The 14,117-nt window shown below is 39.5% G+C and overlaps 1 protein-coding gene across 7 annotated transcripts in view; it reads left to right on the top strand.

Moving 5' to 3' along the window:
• CCDC71 (coiled-coil domain containing 71) overlaps positions 1-14,117 on the top strand; it is a 58,981-nt gene that overhangs the window by 35,132 nt on the left and 9,732 nt on the right. The window contains exon 2 of one of the 7 annotated variants that reach the window (XM_039324971.1): positions 10,757-10,809. The exons of 4 other annotated variants lie outside the window; for them this stretch is intronic. Coding sequence is in view for 1 of the 3 variants with exons in the window: in XM_039324968.1 (XP_039180902.1) it covers positions 14,064-14,066 (3 nt within the window). In the remaining 2 variants the exon portion in view is untranslated. Of the gene's footprint in view, positions 1-8,737; positions 10,810-14,044; positions 14,067-14,117 lie in introns of those variants that run through there. 2 more of the 7 variants (XM_039324972.1, XM_039324968.1) reach the window with 2 other exon arrangements.

The raw sequence follows: 14,117 nt of genomic DNA, 5'->3' as shown, positions 1-14,117 counted from the left end.
TGGTCACCACGATGTAAAAAGATGTTGAGACTCTAGAAAGAGTACAGAGAAGAGCAACAAAGATGATTAGGGGACTGGAGGCTAAAACATATAAGGAACGGTTGCTAGAATTGGGTATGTCTAGTTTAACGAAGAGAAGGACAAGGGGGGACATGATAGCAGTATTCCAATATCTCAGGGGCTGCCATAAAGAAGAGGGAATTAAGCTATTTTCCAAAGCACCTGAAGGCAGGACAAGAAGCAACGGGTGGAAACTAATCAAGGAGAGAAGCAACCTAGAACTAAGGAGAAACTTCCTGACAGTGAGAACAATTAATCAGTGGAACAGCTTGCCTCCAGAAGCAGTAAATGCTCCAACACTGGAAGTTTTTAAGAAGAGACTGGACAGCCATTTGTCCGAAATGGTGTAGGGTTTCCTGCCCGAGCAGGGGGTTGGACTAGATGACCTCCAAGGTCCCTTCCAACTTTACTATTATTATTATTATTATGATACCAGTCTCAAACTTTAATGCTGCCTTTTCACCTTGCACCTCAGTTTTGTGGTAGAATATATGCTATCTTTGCCCAGAAGTTGGATCCAAAATAGTAATTAACCAATTCTCTCATTTTGTTGTTTATCAAAATGTCATTTTTGTTGAGCAACTCATATGCTCATTGTTTGCTTATCATTTTGATTAAACCATTTTTATTGCTCCCAGCGTCTTTTGACCAACTGAGTTAATCTGTATTTCTAACATCTTCCTCTCTGTTTGGAGAATCTCCCCGCTTTTCTGTGCAGCCATGTTAGCTTCTTCCTCTACCACAATTATTTTCCCCTCACGGGGGTTGTTTCTAATGGTTCTTTTAACAATTCCTTTTTAGATCCACATCATGGATCCATCTCATCCCTTTCCATTCCATTCCATTTCCCTAACTCTATTGAGGGGAGGGATACAAAATGGCTGAAAGGGTCTCTGTTCTATCAGCTGTTCTCTTGCCTTATCTCTCTCCTTCTCAGGAAGGAAATACATTGACCAACTCCTTCCCATTAATACTGGCTTGTGTGACAGATGAGATTCTTACAGCTTGAGCAATTTACTCTAAAATATGCGTGGTGATGAAGACGATACTTGTTTTTAAGAAAAGAAAAACCAGCTCTGTAGCATCACCTTGTGCTTGTGGCATGTGACTAAAGAGCAGCAATCCCATCTCCTTTTAAGGAAATGAAAGCAAAAGCTTCAGTCTTTAAGAATTATTTTTAAAAAAAAAAAAATCAGAGGGGAAACTAAAGCTTTCTTTTTATGTTGGCTAGTCAAATGCTCAAAGTCAGAAGTAAACTGCACAAGGATTACCATAACTCCAGTGTTGCAATGTTTAAACCAGAATTTTGAAAGCCTGACCAAGTTTCCCCCCCTTCCTTTTACTCCAAATGAATGAAGGTGGGGTGATCTTCAGTTTCTTCCTCACTCTTCCCTTTCAAAGCTCTGCTTGTGTTTGCCTAATGGCTGTTGAATATCTTCTTCAGAGCCATGTCTATTCTCCTTTTACACAGTGGGATGAGCTAAGGCATTTAACACTGAAAAATTGCGGTGTCTCAAATACCCATCCCCAAAAGTGCTACGGGGACATAATTTGGCATCTGGTTTCACTTCTGACCCAGGACTTAGTTCATTTCTACCAGGCAGCCAATGCCATTCCTCTAGAGCAGGGGTCTTCAAACCTGGCTCTTTTATGATTTGTAGACTTCAGCTCCCAGAATTCCTCACCAGGCACACTGGCTGAGGAATTCTGGGAGCTGAAGTCCACAAGTCATAAAAGTGCCAGGTTTGAAGACCCCTGCTCTAGAGCAGCTTTTCTCAACCTCAGCAACTGTAAGACTATATGGACTTCATGTTGGCTGGGAATATGGAGAGTTAAAATCCACAGATCTTAAAATTGCTGAAGTTGAGAAATACTGCGCTAGAGTCTCTGCCTTCTCGCTGCTTAGGAGATTTTTCTCCTAAATATATTCTAGTTCCAAAAAAGACTTTGCTCCATCCATAGTTTCTCCCACCTAAGCATTATTTAGCTTTCTCCTCTAAACTAACATACCAAGGTTATGTGGCTGTTTCCAATCATTTTGGTTATACGAGGGCAATTCGGAAATAAACCTCCATTTGGTTATCAATGACAGACACATGCAGATACAGAACTTTTATTATAAACGTTAGAAAACTACAACATTACATTATGTTTCAACATAATCACCATTCAAATTGAGGCATTTGTCATAGCATTGTAAAAGTTTTGAAATTCCTTAGTAGTAGTCGTTCGGCACCAAATCTGGGCATTGGGGGGAGTCGATCAAAAACATCCCAACGGAAGACTTCCGGTTTGCCAGCGCGGCTGCCACAGACGATTGAAAGGCGAGCGCCGTCTTCTATGTCTGATTTCGCATCGCTGGGGGACCCTGGAAAGGGTCAAAAGTCGCCTTGTAGGGGTGACGAGCAAGGAGGGGATTCCTGCTTGATTGCAGGAGAGCAGAAGCCCTTCCGCTCGATCTGGGCAGCCCTCCAAACTGGCGGACGAAAGACCGCTATAGAAATATGGCTCATCATGAGGCTGCAGACAGCCGAAGTCAAACTTACCATCAGGCACTTAAAAAGTAGCGCGGATGAGACTGGGTGAGATCTGAACCTCTCTTCAAGCCTAATTATTTTTTCCACCTGTATAAGCTGCCCAAAGTAGTTTCCCCCCGTGGAGAGAGGGAAGGGAAATTCTGTCCCACCCTCTAAAAATAGCAGTAACTGACTATCCGGGGAGTTTAAAACACTGAAAAAATAACTTGATTTTAATTGGATTTTTATGTTTCTAAAATTTGAGGACCAAAAGATTTCTTATTCTTATTGAAGATTTGGGTTTTTACTTACAAAAAAGAAGTAAAATTGAAAAAGGATTATAAAAAATTTGGACTTAAAAAAAACACAAAAATCTTAAATGATATGGGCAACATCTTGTGGCTAAACCTGATATTACAACTTGTTATTGTCTAAAAGAGACTTGATTTGAAGCCCAGACTATAGATAAGACTTTTGCAACCTTGGCAGATATCAGCTGTGAGAAGCCCAGCTGTGTTTTATTCTCAGTGACAAAATTATTTTTATTCTCTGATTATAAAGCTTTTAATTTAACACACTACTAAGAGAACATGGAATAAGACCAGGAAGAAATTATTTTTATGTTGAAAGCAATTTATGAAACTGTTCTTACAGCTAATGAAGAAATAAGCTGCATAACGCCGCAAGTGTTGGTAAGATCGCTTGCGATGTAATGAGTGGTAATTTGAGTCCCATTTCCGCAGCGCTTGTTGCGCTGAATGCAAGTCAATGCAACGATTAATTGAGCTGTCATTCAAGAACCAGGCCTCTTTCAGTAGCTGGCCTCCCTTCGTGGCATCACTAGCTACGATACAGGTATTAGCAAAGTCAAATTGGTGGCCCTCCTGCGCCATATGCATCCAAAGTTGTGAATGCTGCTCGCCCCGTTTTATAGCCAATTGGTGTTCATGGAGACGAGTCTTCAGGCGTTTGGCTGTTTCCCCCACATAGTTGCCTTGGCAATTCCTACAGTTGATCTTATAGACAACAGATGATTTGTCCATAGGAGGCAGGGGGTCTTTTGGACGCATGACTTTAGACCGTAAAGTTTGATTTGGCTTGTGAGCCACCTCTATTCCATGGGGGGCCAGCAATCTGGCCGTGGCCTCTGAGATATTGTTAATGTATGGGAGGGAGACGCGTGTTCTCTGTAAGGAGGGTTCTTCCCTACGTTGGTTGGCCCGAAGACGGGTTGTTACGCTATGCCGTCTGATGAATCTTAATAGGTAACCATTATAATGGCATATGCGAAAGAGGTGTCTCCTCTCTTCATTCCTATACTCATCCGTACTGCAGTGGGAGTCAACGCGCTTAAATAACGTTTTAATGCAGCTGATTTTATGGGAAACTGGATGATTACTCTGATAATGGAGGATCCTGTCCATGTGAGTTGGTTTACGGAACACTTTAGTATGCAAGGATCCATCCCATTGGCGATGGATAGATACATCCAAGAAGGCAAGGGTGTTATGTTTTTCCTCCTCCACAGTAAATTGTATATCAGAGTAGATGGAATTCAATATTCCCATAAATGCAGCTACATGTTGTCTTTTGACAACCGCGAACGTGTCATCCACGTACCTCACCCAAAACTTGGGTTGGTATAAAGCCATAGCCTTATGTTCAAGTTGCTGGAGGACCACCTCAGCCACAATACTAGAGATGGGGGAGCCCATCGGAGTTCCCTTGATCTGTTCATAGATGGAGTCCTGAAATGTAAAATGGGTCTGGAGGCATATTTCTATAAGTTTCACGAGGTCCTCTGTCTGCAGGGAGTCCTGATGGTGCCCTCCTCCCATGCACGTCAACCGTTCTCTCAGGACTGAGATGGCTAAGTCCTGGGGAATGGAGGTGAAGAGGGAGGTGACGTCGAACGACACCATTGTCTCGTCATCCTCCACTCTAAGAGTCTTGATTCTAGTTAGAAACTCCTCCTTGACAGCTATTCAAAACAAATATAACCCCCCCAAACACATCTTAGATCTGACCAACCACTGCCTATCCAACACATACTTCATCTATAATGGACAAAAATACAAACAAACAGAAGGAGCACCCATGGGATCACCCCTCTCACCTGTCATTGCCAACCTCTACATGGAACACTTTGAAACCCAAGCTCTAGAAAAATCGGATCACAAACCCAAACTCTGGCTCAGATATGTAGACGACACCTTCATAATCTGGCCACATGGGAAAGAAAAACTGGACAACTTCCTCACACACCTCAACAGCCTACACCCCAAAATACAGTTCACCATGGAAACAGAAGCTAACAACCATCTTCCCTTCCTGGATGTCTTAGTCTACAAGAAATCCAATGACTCTCTAGGACACACCATCTACCAGAAGAAAACACACACAAACCGCTATCTGCACGCTCTCTCACACCACCACCCAGCACAGATCAACTCTGTAGCCAAGACATTCATCTCCAGAACAAAACGCTTAGCTGACGAACAACACCTAAAACCCGAACTACACACTCTCACCAATGTACTAACATCCAATGGATTCCATAGAAATAAGATTACAAATCTAATCCAAAAAGAAACCCCCACTAAAATCCAAGACAAAGAACAAGAAAACGGCAAAGCCCTCCTCCCATACATAAAAGGCACCACAGACAGAATCAGTAAGATCCTCCATAAACACAACATCAAAACAGCATTCTGCACAAACAGAAAAATATCCACCATCCTTAGAAACCCCAAAGATAAAATTGAATTAGAAAATCAAGGAGTATACGAAATCCCATGCACCACTTGTCCCACCACATACATCGGACAAACCAACAGAAGAATAAGTGCACGCATTGAAGAACATAAGAACTCAGTCAAAAAAGAGGAACCAACATCTTCCCTGGTCCAACACCTTAAAGCCACAGGACATGAAATTGACTTTAAAAATACCAGAACCATTGCCAAAAGTGAACATTTTAATAACAGAATAATCAGAGAAGCCATCGAGATAGAAAAACGCCCACACAGCATGAACAAGCGAGATGATACCTCCCGCCTACCAGCCATTTGGAAACCCGCCCTTATTGACAAACGACTCCCTAACACAAAAAATGATACCAGACCCACACTCACAAAAACCACACAGGATGTCACCACCACACATCCACGCAAAAAACAAACCCAAAGCCACACCGATGATGAGGCACGACCACAAACCAGAAGCCAGACCACAGCTGCATCATTAGCCACTTTAAACCCCTCCAATCCATACATGAAGCAAACTGACACCCTCCATGAAGAGGAGGCACGACCACGAACGCGAAGCCAAAAAATAGCAAGGCAGCCCAAAATCTTAAACCCCTCTGCAACTCAGACTAACCTGAGCACAACCAAACAGAACACTCCCCCAGCCAATCAGAGCACAGCCAAGCCCCTAACCATTCAGAACACACCTCCACCCAATCAGAACACAGCCAAGCTCCCACCCAATCAGTTCATACCCCCACTGGCAGTTAAAAGGAAGAAACAGCTAAGACCACACATTGCTGCTCAAAGCACGAAGCTGAAAACACCAGCCTGAAGATGACGAATGGGACTTCGTCGAAACGTCGCCAAGACACTTCCAATTTTACGCGGGAGAAAACCCGAACAACCAAAGACCTACGTGTGTGTGTGTGTGTGTGTGTGTGTGTGTGTGTATATATATATATCTGATATAATAACTGTACTAGCTTAAATATGAGATAATAGACACTAAGAAAAAGAGAGGAATGTTGAAACAAGAGAAATTTTGTTTACTAAATTTAAGACATTAGGAAATTAATAGAAAATAAGAATGTTATACTGTATTATTAGTTAGATGATATAAGATGGTGAGAAATAGAATATATTCAAATAGATAAGACATGTATCCTGAATATTAGAGTTTGTGAAGAATTGAGATAAAGGGAACTTTGGTCACTTAAAACTTGGAAATTATAAATATTAAATGTTAAATTTAAACATTAATGAGAAACTAAAAATTGGGGAAAACTAATTAGGACATTGATTGTCTATAAAGTCTGAATGTTAAAATAACCGGGACATGTATAAGCTAAAAAATATTGATAAATGGAAGAATATTATTTTTATTTAATTGATATAATAAGAATTGTATTAGTTTAAATATGAGACCATAAATACTAAGGGAAAAGAGAGGAAATATTTAATATGGTAGTTTGAGACTTGCACTAAAGATGTTTGTATGTCATTGAATTTTTGATTAACTCAGCCTCCACATTGCTTTTTAAATACTTAAATGTAAAATTAGAAAATCAATAAAACATTAAAACAAAAACATCCCAATGGAACTGCTTCAAAGGTTCTTGGGTGCGTCTAGTGGTGTGAGCATTATCGTGAACCAACACCACACCAGAAGTCAGCATGTCCCGACGCTTGTTACGTATGGCTTGTCTGAGTTTTCGTAATGTTTCACAGTAGACTTCTGAATTGATGGTTGAACCATGCTCCATTACTTCACTAGCAGTACTCCTTTGGCATCTTCACATTTGGCAGGCTTTTCTATGGCACTTCTGGTGTGTTGGTTCACAATAATGCTCGCCCACACACCGCTAGACACACCCCAGAACTTTAGAAGCAGTTCTGTTGTGAGGTTTTTGATCACCCCACCCCTATAGCACCAAGCAACTACTACTAAGGAATTTCAAACCTTGTAAGACATTATGACAAGTCCCTCAATTTGAATGGCGATTATGTCGAAACGTAATGTAATGTTGTAGTTTTCTAATGTGTATAACAAAAGGTCTGTACCTGCGAGTGTCTGTCATTGATAACCAAATGGAGGTTTATTTCCAAATTGCCCTTGTATCTTTTGACAATCCCAGTTTCCTTCTTCCACGTGTTCTCTCTTTAATCTTCACTCAGATGCTTTCCCCTCAATTTCCTTTCTTTAGGCTTGGCCACAAAAGCTTTAATTGCTCAAGAGTGAGACAGGGAAAGATCTGCTAGGCAAATAGCTAGGAAAGTGTCTTTCTTTCCTTCATCTTCCTTGGACTTCAAACTGAACACAAATCCAGTTCTATCCAATGCGTACCTCCATTCCGTTTGTTGCAAGTACGAGTCAGTGAAGGTTTGTTCCTATCTACTGTATACCATTTGCAGCCATTATGGATATTCCTACCTGTGTACTCAGGCACACTAAGGAGTCTTCGACTCTTTCAGTTAATGCAGGAAAGGGAAGTGCCTGATGGGATTTGGTCGTTCACTACAGCCAGTTGCTTTGTTGAGGAGCTGTAAGATGGTTCCAGCGCTGTAGAATTTATGGTGTGTATTCAGCTTCTCATTCATTGGGCTTTTTCCAAACAACAAACGATCCTCTCCTCTGTATAGAATATTGCTTCCTCTCTTGGCTGCTTTGTTGGTCCTCTTATGTGAGCTGAAGTATGGCTGCTCACTGCTCTAATCTTATAATTTTCTTCAAGCATTGCTACATACTCTAAATTGCTGTAGCGTAAGCCAAATTGTTTTAGGGCAGGAATACCCAAACAACAACAATAACAACAACAACAACAACAACCCTGCAAGCCCTTCAGGTCATACTCTGTTTTCTTAAATCATGATCACAGAATGGTTCTGTTCTGTTCTCAGGGTCTCCGGTTAAGTACCAACTCTCATTTTTGAGGAAAATATTGTATGGACTCAGCCACCAAGCCATTGGTGGGTGAGTCCATAACAACATTCTCCATTTGTTGGGAATGGTGTAGGCCGGGGTCTCCTGCTTGAGCAGGGGGCTGAATTGGAGGCCTCCAAAATCCCTCCCAATTCTGTTATTTCGTTAAGCTCCATTGGCAAATTCAGCCCTGTTTTCCCTGTTCACTCTCTTAGTGAGCCACGAGCTAGTAGTAGGTGCAACAGTGGCAATGTGTCCCCCAGTATCATGGAGTGAGGGAGTCGTGCCCACCCCTGGAGAATAGTTTTTGTCACTTGAAAACATACTGCAAAGAAAGGTATAGCTCAGGGGTAGGCAGCCTTGGCTCTTTTATGACTCGTGGACTACAACTCCTAGAATTCCTGAGCCAGCATGCCTGGTTCAGGAATTCTGGGAGTTGAAGTCCACAAATCATAAAAGAGCCAAGGCTGCCTACCCCTGGTATAGATGCATACTCTGCTATTTAAGGGTAGCCTATCTCCCAGTACTTTAACATTAGTTCCATGAAATATTGGAATGTTGCTGATTAAGGAATTTATTTTGCTATTGTCTACAGCTAAGCAGGTCATAACTCACTTGTAGAGCACATATTTTGCATGCTGAAGGCATACAGTTCAGTCCTTGAAATTTCAGGTACAAGATGAGGAGAAGGGTGTGGGGTTTCATCTGAAATTGATTATCAACTTCCCTTATCTGGTGTTCTTCATATAAGTTTGGAGATTTGTTTCCAAAATTTCTATCCAAAATGGCAATTATAATCTTGACACACAGCTATTATAATCTACAAATGTCTGGCATCCAAGTTATTGTAATGTTCTTGTAAAACATTGTAAACCTGTACTGTAATAACATGTTTTGGCAATGTCTCTAGGCTTGGAAAGGGAATTGTTTGTGCTAATAGCCTGAGTTTGGAGTTACTGTACAGTACATACAAATGACTTAAGTTTCTTGGAGCGATTATGTAATTTTTGTTTCCGTCTACCTTATTGAAAACGTAGAGTGTTTAGCTTTGTGGATCAAGTGTCCTTCAAAATACAAGGACATCAGAAAAACAACAGTCCCAGAAGGTTGTATGAACATAGAACAATTGAGCCAACTCTGAGGGATGATATGAATTTATCAGAAAGTGTTTTAGGTAATTCTGAGAGCCATTATTTAAAGGTTTCCAGAAAACTACACTACTGTTTGGGAGAAATACAAAATGAAGACCTCTGTTGAAGGATTGAACTGTCATTATTAGAACAAGAATTGACAGATGATTTCATCTGATCACACTTAAATTATTAAGAGAGTAATGGAAAATTAGGATTACAATTAGAGCAGGGGTGTCAAACCGCCGGCCCGCGGGCCAGACGCATCATCTGGAAGCCACGTCCACCCCTTTGCCAGCAATGGCAAAACCATTCCGACATGTTGCACGACGTCACGTGACGTCGCGAGTTTGACATGTCTGAATTAGAGCATGTTACGGTCCCCTGTATTTGATGGTTCAGACATTTGTGTTTACATCCCCATGATAAATCTGGTTTTAGGATTAGAAAGTTAACCTTTTTAAAATGAAAGAATTTAAAAGTGGACTAAACATTTACACCATTTATAGCGCTTTAAGAGAAAGACAAGAACTGGTTTGCTGTACTATTGAAGACATCAGGCTAGAAACCAGGAGACTGTGAGTTCTAGTCCCAGTTTAGGCCAGTCACTTTCTCCCAGCCCTAGGAAGAAGGCAATGGCAAACCACTTCTGAAAAACCTTGAAAAGAAAACTGTAGGGATGTGTCCAGGCAGTCTCCAAGAATTGGAAATGGGGGGGAAAAAGAAAACTACTAATCACAAAAGTCTCTCAATAAAGAAATAACTGTTGTTCATTGTTTGTAATTTAAAAATATTACAAGAATATATATGTATGCTAGCGGTAAGAGATTTAGTTCATTTGTACTTTCAAGCAACCGAGTAGTTAGCTTATAAGAACAAGCCAGAATGAAACATGGATTTGTTTGCTTTCTCCTTTATCTTGGTTATAAATAATCGTTCAGGAGTTTTCATTTGATCTTAGATTTACTTCAGTCAGTCATGTCCAATTCCAACATGTTGTAATTATTCTTAATTATGATTATTGGAAGGAAACCCACTCCTAACTATATCTTAATTTGTTCATGTTATTTAAGGGACCCTTCATGCAGTTGAGCATCTTTGTTTGAAATTACATTAAATAAATGAAACACATATTTATATACAATCCGTATTTATATAGTAATGTATTCTAAAAGCCTGCAATTTTTGGCAGGCAAAATGATAGGGGGAAAATTCCATAGCTGCCATGGGGGAGGAGAGAAAAGGGCCCTCCCTTTCATGACAACCTTCTGAATATATTGGACACACCCTGCTAGGGAATTCATAAATGAAGTTGATGCTTAAAGACAAATTCTGTGGAAGCAGGCATGCGGTTAAGTATTTTTGTCTTTGGATGTGTAGGTAAACACCATAGACTTCCGGTTTGCTGATGCGGCCGCCACGGATGCTGAAAGGTGAGCCCCGTCTTCCATGTCCGATTTTGCACTGCTGGGGGACCCTGGAAAGGGTAGAAAGTCACCCTGTAAGGGTGACAAGCAAGGAGGGGATCCCTGCTAGATCACAGGATGGTGGTAGCCCTCCTGCGTGATCCGGGGCAGCCCTCCAAACCGGCAGACGACAGACCGGCCATAGAAATATGGCCCGTCACGGACTGCCGGTTCCTGTTTGCGGCGTCACTAGTCACACGGGGAGACTTCTCTCCTCGTCGACTAGGTTTCCCTTCGTCGGTGGACCCTTATATGGGTCCAAAGTCACCCTGGAGAGTGCGACTTCTGTCGAGGAGGCTGTGGTCTGGCTGCGGAGGAGCGGTAGCTCCTCCAGCTATCCGGATGAATCTCTGAGGGCCGACGGAGAAGATCGGCCATGAAAATGGCCGATCGCCCTGCCGCTTCAGATCGTAAGTCAGAAAACATCTAAGCTTTGAGTGCCCCCGTGGTGAATCCGGGTGAGAATTTTTTCTTATTTTTCTCTCTATTCCAGTTTTTTCTTTGTGTGTGTGCCTGTAAAGAGCTTTTGAAATTATTTACCTGGCTTGGAAAGGCGGCTTCTACTTTTTTGGGGGGGGGGGAAGAAAGGCATTTTACAAATATTGAAAGGCTATAAACTGGACACGAAAAAGGGGAAAAAAAGAAGGAAAAGGTTTCCTCTCTCCTTTATTTTTAAGAACGTTATTATTTCTACTTTTATATATATATATACATATTATACCTTAAAAGATAGAAAAAAAGAATTGATTTTTGGAAAAGACTTTCCTAACTCACTGAGGAAATCTAGTGGCAAAAATTTAATATTGTAACTTTGCTTACTTTTTTTTTATGAACTTCAAACATTAAAGATAAGCTGTACACCTGTGATGCTATGGGGGGTGGATGTTTTTACATTAAACAAAGCCTCTACAAAAAAGAAAAAGAGATTTCCTTTTAAGAGTATTAAAATGGAGAAACCTCAGATACAACTGAACTGTGCACTTATATTGGAAAATATTTATGAGGCCACTGCAGAAATTTGTGCTACATTTAAAAACTGTACTTTAGAATTAAGATCCAGAGACTCTACTACATTTGCTCAAACTGATGTCCAGGTTACAACTGATCATGTCATAAATCAAAATGTACCAGAAGAGGAATTTACAGAGATAGAAGTGGAATTTACTTCATCTGACAATCCCCTCTTTAGCAACTTAGAGAACCAAAAGAAGCAAAGACTAAGACTTCAAAATACAAAGCAACTATATTGCAAAGAGAACAGAAAAAGACGTTTACTGCAGAGGAAGAGATCTATACTCTCTCAAAGACTACTACAAGCAATAAGAACTGATCTATTGGTTGAAAGAGAAAAAAGATGTTTACTGCAGAGAAAGAGACGTACATTTGCTCAAAGATTATTACAAGCATTGAGAATGGACTTATTGGTTGAAAGGGAAGCATTTTTATGGAAGCCTGTGTGGCATAGAAAGAAACCCAGAATTAGATTGAAAAACAAATTTAAAAATCTTTAATGGAGTAAAAGGCAATGTTGACTTCATGGATTGTTTTAAGGATAATGATCTAGAACGGAAAAATGCAATTATATACATGCGTGTTTAAATTAGTAAAAACTCTTTAATGGATTAAAAGGCAATGTTGGTTCTATGGATTGTTTTAAGGATAATGATTTAGATTTAGAAGTAAGAAATCTACAATAATATTTATGTGTGTTTAATTTAGTTTGATGACTTTTTTGTTTTATGGAAATTTGATATGGAAATATGAAAGTTAAATGTGGAGTGAAAAAAGAAACTTGGCTTTATAGAGACTAAGAATGCATTCCTTGGAATAATAGATTGATTTAGACTGGAATTTTGAAATGCTTAATTAATTAGGAGATTTTTGTGTATAATAATACGTCTTGATATGGTATGATAATTAATTGGATAGAATTTGTTTTCTTTAATGAATGGAAATGAATTAAGTTAAAGACTACTATAAGTAAAAAAATGGACTTATTGGCTGAAAGGTTAAGGATGATGATTTAGATTTAGAAGTAAGAAAACTATAATTATATACATGTGTAAGTTTAATTACTTAAGAGATGTTTGTGTATAATAATATGATTTGATAAGATATGATAATATTGGTTTTTTTAAATTAAACTTGTTATTATTGGAAGAAGAAATAAATAAGATTGGTGATAAAAAAAGGGATGAGAGGGATTAAGAACTTGAATATATTTGCAAGAGGTATTTGAAATAATAATATGTTGATGTAAAACACTATTATGGTAATTGAAATTGATTTAAAGTTTTAATAAACAGGTTTAGTAGTAATAGAAATTTAGGATAGAAATGAAATATATTACATTTACTATGTTACTTGAGGGAAATGGAGAGATGATAGCGAATGTATTAAGTTGAGCTGTTATTGTGTGATTTTATATTGGAATCTTTGTTTACCCAAACACCACGGTGTGTCTTAAACACTTTTTGTTAAAACTATAAAACCAATAAAATATATTTAAAAAGAAAAAAGAAATATGGCCTGTCACTAGGCTGCAGAAAGCCGAAGTCAAACTTACCATCAGGCACCTATAACGCAGCGCGGATGAGACTGGATGAGATCTGAACCTCTCTTCAAGCCTAATTATTTTTTCCACCTGTATAAGCTGCCCAAAGTATTTTCCCTCCTGTGGAGAGAGGGAAGGGAAATTGTATCCCACCCTCTAAAAACAGTGGCGACTGACTATCCAGGGGAGTTTAAAATGCTGAAAGAATAACTTGATTCTAACTGGATTTTTATCTTTCTAAAATTTGAGGACTAAAAGATTTCTTATTCTTATTAAAGATTTGGGTTTTTACTTACAAAAAAGAAGTAAAATTGAAAAAGGATTATAAAAAATTTGGACTTAAAAAAAAAGACAAAAATCTTAAATGATATGGGCGACATCTTGTGGCTAAACCTGATATTACAACTTGTTATTGTCTAAAAGGCTTGAAGCCCAGACTATAGATAAGACTTTTGCAACCTTGGCAGATATCAACTGTGAGAAGCCCAGCTGTGTTCTATTCTCAGTGACAAAATTATTTTCATTCTCTGATTGTAAAGCTTTTAATTTATCACACCAGAAGAAACCTGAGGATCAAGACGACCACACTGAAGGGAAGATAAACATTTCAGGACAACTACGTCGAGATGGGAAAATAGAGAGATGATTTGTTAGCTCTTCCAAAAAAATGGTGACTGGATGGCCTCTTTTATCTCAAACAATATATATAATAACAGAGGGA

Source organism: Crotalus tigris, unplaced genomic scaffold (assembly GCF_016545835.1).
Source record: "Crotalus tigris isolate CLP2741 ecotype Arizona unplaced genomic scaffold, ASM1654583v1 scf7180000024313.351630, whole genome shotgun sequence".
Classification (NCBI taxonomy): Eukaryota; Metazoa; Chordata; class Lepidosauria; order Squamata; family Viperidae; genus Crotalus; species Crotalus tigris.
The sequence above is the reverse complement of the archived record's forward strand: the minus strand, read 5'-3'. Positions and strand labels throughout refer to the sequence as shown.